This window comes from Cupressus sempervirens, chromosome 2, assembly GCF_028749045.1.
Source record: "Cupressus sempervirens isolate cs-2001-9-10 chromosome 2, ASM2874904v1, whole genome shotgun sequence".
Lineage (NCBI taxonomy): Eukaryota > Viridiplantae > Streptophyta > Pinopsida > Cupressales > Cupressaceae > Cupressus > Cupressus sempervirens.
The window spans coordinates 340,057,151-340,064,960 of record NC_143119.1 but is presented as its reverse complement, the minus strand read 5'-3'; the positions used below and the strand labels follow the sequence as shown (position 1 = coordinate 340,064,960).

The following is a 7,810-nucleotide window of genomic DNA, read 5'->3' as shown; positions in this document are numbered from 1 at the left end:
AATACTTGCCATGAACCAGACTAATCTTATGCAATGAATAATAATATGGGCAAAAATCAGTAAGTGATTCAGTTGCAAGAAAACTATAGTATTAGCTATTCAATTTATGGGTAATCAAATGGAAAATTACTAAGTCTGAAATCGCAACAGCACAGTCTTGGAATTAGAACTTGAAGATTGTTGCTTCAGAATTTGATTAACTTACTCACAACACCTATCTTCATATGCTGTAGGAATTCTCTGCGGGTTTATGGGGGAAAAACCGACTATTACCGCCGTCTATTAAATCCGCCAATTGAAGAAATCATCACGCCCAGCCTTCAGTGATTCAATGCTCCCAAGTTCGGCAACTTCTCCCAGTCGATCACGTCCACTTATACCCGCGGCAGCTTCTCCTTGTTTTAGTGGCCGATGGCTATGGTTTTCCTTCGCCGTGATTCCGCAGAAAAGCCCCGTGCCGACACTGTACCACCTGCCGCGGAAATGGCGATTGGTTAGCCTGATCTGCTGTTAATCAACCTGCAACTGCTATTGGACGCGGTTCTCGCGATAGTGGGTTTGAGATCACACTGTCCCACATGATAATGTGCTGCTGCTAATCAGTAGATATAATCAAAGGAAAATAACTGCCCCATGAATATAGCCCTAGCTCCCTTTGCCGGCTCTTCTGAGACGATATGGTTCTTTTAAAAAAAATTGCAAGTCGATTGTTGCTCTCCAGTGCTCGAATTCGCCACTCGTCACTCCTTCAGTATTCCAAAAAAAACAAATAATTTCCACATGAAATGGTTGAGGACCATCTCCAATGTGCAACCCTTCGGAAGATATCCCACCTCCTCAGTTATGCAGATCTAAGAGAGTTTTCGTTCTCAGAGACCTCTGGGAATTTGCAGGCCGAAAACTACAAATTGCTCCAACTGATAATTAAAAACTAATCCACAAAATTGCTTGCTTTCAAAAAGGAGCCCTATGTCCTCTATTTATCTCCTTGCCGAGAAGTTTCTGGAAATTATCCGGAATCATCTTGCACTACAAATATTAACTTTATAAAATTAAATAATTAACTTTATAAAGTTAGAATACAACCTTTATTAAATATTGGAATGAGTAGGCCCCGCTTACTTAATTGGAAGACAAAATCGACCCTCTTCCCATAATTATTTGCCTACGAGGGTCAATGATAGGCAAATCCCCTGTTATAATTATGTTGCTAAAAGAGGGACATGACATGTAATCTATCATAGATAGTTTTCTTAATTACATTAATTTCCATTTGGCATTGGCTCATCATGACGACATGTGGGAACTTCAAATGCCTATTGATAAAATGTAGATTGAAACAATTCACATTTCATTTTTAAGAGCGTGAAAAAATACACCAATTTTTTTATAAATTATAAAATATTAGCCAAAAAAATCATTACCATGATTAAGGAAAAATTGCCAATACAATTAAGAACAAATTCCCTTACAATAATTAACTAAATTTATAATTAAACATAATATTTATATATTTAATGATTATCAATATAAAAAGATCTACACTATTATTTATTATACTTTCATACAAAAATAAAACTTATTTTACATATATTTATTATCAATTTTAAACTTTAAATAACATATAAATAATAAATAATAATAATAATAATATCTCAAAAGAACACATTTAAAATATACTGATACCTTTAATCATGGGCGATGGATGAGCTGTACAAAATTTCAAACTCCTAAATCATCATAGTCACATGGAGAGAATCGTATAATCTGCACCATGATGGGGATGTCCACTGAGAAGGACAAAAGTGTATAGTGAAATTGTAGATATAAAGTTCGTGGACTAATAACCTCCTAAACTCACAGTGATAACACACACAGGGTACCACAGAAACTCTCTTGCTGAACTTAATCATTCTATGGAAGATATCCATTATACACATTAATTTTGATTAACTATTGTCTATATCACAACTTACCCATGACTTAATAAAACTGTGACTTCCTATTCTCAATCATTATGTCTTTACTAATTCAATATTATTATGAATTCACTCACAACTAAAGTCTTTGTTTCAAACACTAACGATAAATTTTGCAAAAGTTCCACTGCAAGAATATAATCAAGTACATGGATATAAATCTACACTATTCAAAGAGGGCAAAATCTACAATATAATTTTGCTAGCCTATTATTTTAATGTAAAACATCATACTTGATTATCTAGCAAACAATCTGTCTTGCCTTTGAACTCAAACTCTTCATAATCATGCTTATTTTACTTGAAGAAAAGAGGTGTTATTATTCCCAATGTTCTGTTCTACTTTCTATGTTGGAGGAGATAATATTCTAACTACTTTCTATCATGGAGGCCATTGCTTTCTCCTTCAGTGATATGAGTAAACAAATCAAAGTGTACCATTTTGGGGTTCTAGAATGCAAATATTCCCCTTAAAATCATGTAAAACACTGTGACTAGACAATGATTAGTCCCATTTGAAATCCTGCCAAGTGCCACCTCCCATGAAGGCGCCGTGGCTGTCCATGCCTAATCTTTCTATTGTGGAATGCTTTTTTATGGAGAATGAGAATATAAGATAAAGAAAAGGGTCCCTTTGTTATTAAATATAAGTTATCCTATATTGTGGATGGACTGCACGTTAGTGCTTATGCTTCTCACCTTTATCTTCTCACCTTTCACGTGGCTCTCATTAATGCTCTCCTCATTCCCTTATTTTATACCCTCTTCTCCTCACTGCAATTATAATTCTCATTTCTCCCATTTCTTTGCAAGGACTCTCAGACTTCAGGGTTTTTTTTAAGCTTTGTGAGATGGTGACTGTGAGTTTCATACTGGGTGTGATTGGTAATCTTTGCGAAATTTCATATTCAATAGATTGTTTGATTCCTTTCTGGGGCCTTAGTTTTATGGAATTGTGTTTTTTTTTTCTTGGAACCTTTAGTAGCTCTCCAACTTAAATATTACCTACAGTTGTAGTTTAAAGATAGGTTAAGAATGGGTTTGAAACTATGTGTGTTTTAAATGATAACAATTCATATCTTTGTTTTAATGGTTGTTTTGGAAATAGAATTGTAGTAGCTTTCATACAAACAATACATTATATATTAGTTGGAATAGGCTTTTGTTTATAAATTTTATACTTTTTTATTTCATTAAGAATAATCGTAAACTTGCAATTGTACATATACGTTCTTGGTATATACGTACCCGTTTAAATGTGGGGATCGACAAATTAGCAACTGAAATATAAGTAGGAGAAAATTTCCACAGCAAGTCAAATTGTGATATTGCTATCAGGATTTAACTATGTGATTTTGATTCAATGAGCGAGCTCAACTATGAAGTTTCCAAGCTTGCAATCCCATTTGCAAGCTTGACTCAAAATGACACAGTTAAATCCTGATAGCAATATCGCAAACTGAAATATAGAGAAGAAACAAGCACATATAACAATTATAAGTTTACTATTTGTTTATTTGTTTACTTTTATATATTCTAAGGTTTTCTTGTATCTTATCTATTGTAACTAGATATAATAGTATTTGTTCCAAACATTTCAGTTTTAATCAGCAGAATTTTAACTTATTTTCATTCTTTCTATTTCTAAGTAAAGAAATTAAAAGTCTCTTTAGTTCTGAGTGAAGTTTGCTTATTGTATGCTTATTTTTTAATCTTGTATATCTCATTTAGTGATTGATTTGTAAGATAAGAAATAATTATGTATTGATTGTAAACTTGAATGACATGGTGCAGGAAATGTGACATCAATTTTAGCTTTCATTTCACCAGTGTAAGTATGGATAGTTGAAGTATGTTTGATGTAAAGTTATAAGAGAGTTGCTTCTTATATGGCACTTTGTTTATATAATTTCAAAATCAACAACATTTATGTATATTGATTAATTGTTTAAAAGTTTAGTATATTTATATAATAATAATAAAGCATATAGAATTTGAGATAAATTTTTATTTCAAAATTTAAAAAAATTTAACACCATAAATTATTATTACTTAAAAGTTGTTCTTAAAGTATTTCAGTTCTACAAATACTTCTATACTAATTATTCCAAACCTTTTCTCCTAATTGATTTGAATGTACATGTAGTTTTATATAAGAAATTTAAGATCTCAAACATAAAAGCAACTGATCTATAATTTTTTGGAGATACTACTTAGATGAAATGAGGTTCTTAACTTTTATCTTCTATAGATCAAACTCAATTTTTTAGCTACTATTTCTATAACAGGAATAAACCAAGAGTCTATTAACGTACTCAGTTTTTATATAAGATAAACTGAATTATTAACTTATATTTCTTATATAAAATCCACAATTATTTCACTATTATTTTTATACCAGGAACAAGACAAGAATCTATTAAACTAGTAAATCTTTAAATATTGCTAATACTAATAAACGGATAAATTAAAAAACCCTAATATCTCCAATTTTTTTGGTATAATTTTTATTAGCTTTAAAACACATATAAGATTTTAAAACCAGAACTTTCACCACTTTCTAACTGAAAAAGATTATGTTGTTTATGATTACTAATTGACAGGAAGACCTTCTGGAGGATAATAAAGAAGAAGTCCACAGAAGACTTCAAATCACTTCCATATGTGTGCACATTACTCAGTACTTCTCTGTGGACTTATTATGGTCTGATGAAACCAAATGGACTCCTCATCTGCACTGTTAATGGGGCAGGTGCTGTATTACAAGCAATCTATGTCTCTCTCTTTATTCTCTATGCTCCCAAACGTACAAGAGTAAGTTACCACCTTCATTAATCTATCAACATTCTTGTGCAAATCATTATATAGTTTTAAGTCTTGACTAAAATTGCTTATATTACAGATGAGAACTGTTGTACTGGTGCTTCTTATGGACATAGCTTTCTTCACTACTGTATTTTTTGTCACATTTTTCGCTCTTAACTTAAAGACAAGGATCGATGTTATAGGAATTCTATGCATATGCTTAACCTTAAGCATGTACGGCTCTCCCTTAAGTATTATGGTAAGTAAATAGTTTCTCTCATTCCTAAAAATTAGATTACTATTTGATATTAGTGTTTGTAAATAAATTTAAGATAAATATTACATATTTTACTCTTTAACAAGAGCAATACTTTAGGATTTCTTTTGCAATATAGAATAGTATTTAGGTTTGTCTAGTCTTATCATATTCTAAATTATTTTGTACTTTTTTTGCTTTCATTGACAGTGTGACATTTTATGAATAAGTTGCTAGAGCCCAATAGAGCATATTTACCAAATCAAACATCATAATAATAATATTGAATACCTTGCAATGAAAATCAAAGGATTTAGATATAGTTTCTTGCTATGGTTTTTTGTTTACAGAGAACTGTTATCATCCAGAAAAGTGTGGAATTCATGCCCTTTTTCCTCTCATTCTTTCTTTTCCTCAATGGAGGAGTTTGGGGAGCGTGGGCAGTCTTTGAGAAGGATGTTTTTGTTGGGGTAAGTGGGCCTTTGATTTTCTCCCTTGTCCCAAGATAGCAAAATAACATGTGACATTTTTTTTAGCTCCTCTATTATGTATATAATGTGTTATAACCAAACAAAATATATGTTGTGTTGAATATAGATTCCAAATGGAATTGGCTTCGGTCTAGGAGGTGCACAATTGGTTTTGTTCATGGTTTATAGGAATGGAAAGCCTTACATCCAACAGAAAGAGAATGCAAATACCAATGTTGTCAAACAAGTGGAGGATATTGAGATGGGAAGTGCAGCTGGACATAAAGGTCTCCAAAATGGTTTTTGAAGTTAGGAAGCCTGTGATATTGTATAACCTTTGGTTGCCAAACAAAATAAAATATTTCAAAGGTTTGTATAAACCTGGATGTATGTACATACCATGATAACTGTAAAGGTGGTGTACTTTGAAATTCTATTGTGTGTTAGTCACTTGCAGTTATGTAACATTTGCCTGCTGAGAGTTCTGATGAGGCATTAGATTGTATCTTTTAATTGTTTATTAATGAGAGATTGTATGTATTTTTTTGGTAAATTTTTTACAAATGTGTTATAAATTTGTATGTATAAATTTGTTTTATTGTGTTATCAATGTGTAAATATGTAGCACATTGATCATAAGGGTTCGATTGGCTGTGGGAATAGAAAAAGCTATTCTGGAATATTCTAGAATAGAAAATGGGGCTATGTATTCATGTTCTCTGTTTGGTTCAGCCAATATTTGATGGGGAAAATAAATAACACTGGAATAGGAACATGTATTCCAATAACCCCTATTTGGTGGAATTGCAAAACCTCATTTTTGGGCCAAAATTGGAATAAGTATTCCTATTTTACTTCGTATTCCAATTCCGATTTGGTGCATCCAAACCTTGACCAAATCATTTTATGTCACGTACATTTGACTAGATTCTTTGCATGAGGTAAAAACAATAATAATTGTAAAGATTTGTTTATTTTTAAGCTAAGAATAATGTGTATTGCACATACCTTGGTCCTTGATTTTAGGACTATTGGTCTTTAATTTTTATTTTTTTAATCTAACGGTAATTAATCTTTAATATTATTCTTCCAAAAGATGGAGAAGAAAATTAAATTAAGAAGATATTATAATTTTTAAAAATGAATGATTTTATTTTATTTTTATAATTTTTAAGAGATATTAGATTTTTAGAATTTGATTATTAGAAGATATTTAGAATTTTTTTATTTTCTTAAGATTTGAAGAATTAAATTGAATCATAATTTCTATTTATGAAAATGATTAAATTAGATTAAAATTAATATGAAATTAGTTAGAAATTGGTGATATTAAAATTGAGTTAAAATTTAGAATGAAATTAAATAGATTTAATTTGGAAGAATTGTTTAATTAATTTAAATAATTAAAAGTAATTATTTAAATTATATGAATTTTTGAAATTTATTTAATGAAGTGATAAAATATTAATTGTTAAATAATATTAAATATTTCATTAATAATAAGAGAATGATTAAATGATGAATACATGAAGTGAATGATCATTTTTACTATTGCATATCAAGGAGACAAAAAAAAGAGTACAAATATATTAGTCTTCTTCTTCACCACTAGACTTTGAAATAGTGACCCTTAGAGGAGAAGATATAAATGTCATATTTAGACCCTCCATTTCTGATCCTTGTGCCCTCTAGTTGCCATCCCTATGGATCTACTACACCAACTATGACAAATGGACATTGAAGTCATTCTCTACACTGTTGCAATCTTTCTCCATATTAGTAAAGCCATTCTTAAGGTCCTTCTTGGTCAGTAGCCCTTTACCTTCTTGCATGAATTTCTGGAACTGCTCCTCCTTCATCTTGAAAATGGCAGTAACCTGCAAAACAATGTTAGCCCTTATATGTCTCCTTAGAGACTCAATACGAATCCTTTCTTTACCTTGAAATATGTTTTTGGTCCTAACTTTCCATAGATACCAAAGTATGAATGAAGAAAAGATGGACTACAACACATTAAGAAACTTATTACCACAACAGATTTTTTCAAATATAAAGTTCTTAATAAAGACATTTTCATCAAACACAAAACCAAACATATGCCAAATATCCTAAGCAAAAGGTCACTGAAAGAAAACATGAGCAACTAATTCAAGTTGATTACACATAGAATAACTATTAGGCTCCCCTCCTAGCTTAGTGAAAGGCAACCTATGCAACAACAATCTCCAAATAAAGAAAACAATTAGGTTCTATAGGTTTGGCCCAAAGTTGGGTGAGAATCTTTTTCCCAGTCACTATGA

The 7,810-nt window shown here is 31.0% G+C and overlaps 1 protein-coding gene across 1 annotated transcript; it reads left to right on the top strand.

Moving 5' to 3' along the window:
* The first annotated feature begins 2,648 nt into the window (after positions 1 to 2,648).
* On the top strand, positions 2,649 to 6,063 carry LOC149572517 (bidirectional sugar transporter SWEET17-like). Its single transcript, XM_089811546.1, has 6 exons — positions 2,649 to 2,864; positions 3,774 to 3,810; positions 4,583 to 4,793; positions 4,882 to 5,043; positions 5,391 to 5,510; positions 5,638 to 6,063. Exons 1-6 carry the CDS (start codon positions 2,831 to 2,833, stop codon positions 5,815 to 5,817), a joined length of 744 nt encoding a protein of 247 aa, XP_089667672.1. The 5' UTR covers positions 2,649 to 2,830; the 3' UTR covers positions 5,818 to 6,063.
* The last annotated feature ends 1,747 nt before the right edge of the window (positions 6,064 to 7,810 follow it).

Coding starts and splice junctions, on each gene's coding strand:
- LOC149572517 (XM_089811546.1), top strand. CDS start 2,831: ATGGTGACTGTGAGTTTCATACTGGGTGTGATTG. Junction 4,794..4,881: donor ATGCTCCCAAACGTACAAGA/GTAAGTTACCAC, acceptor CTTATATTACAG/ATGAGAACTGTTGTACTGGT. Junction 5,511..5,637: donor AGAAGGATGTTTTTGTTGGG/GTAAGTGGGCCT, acceptor TGTTGAATATAG/ATTCCAAATGGAATTGGCTT.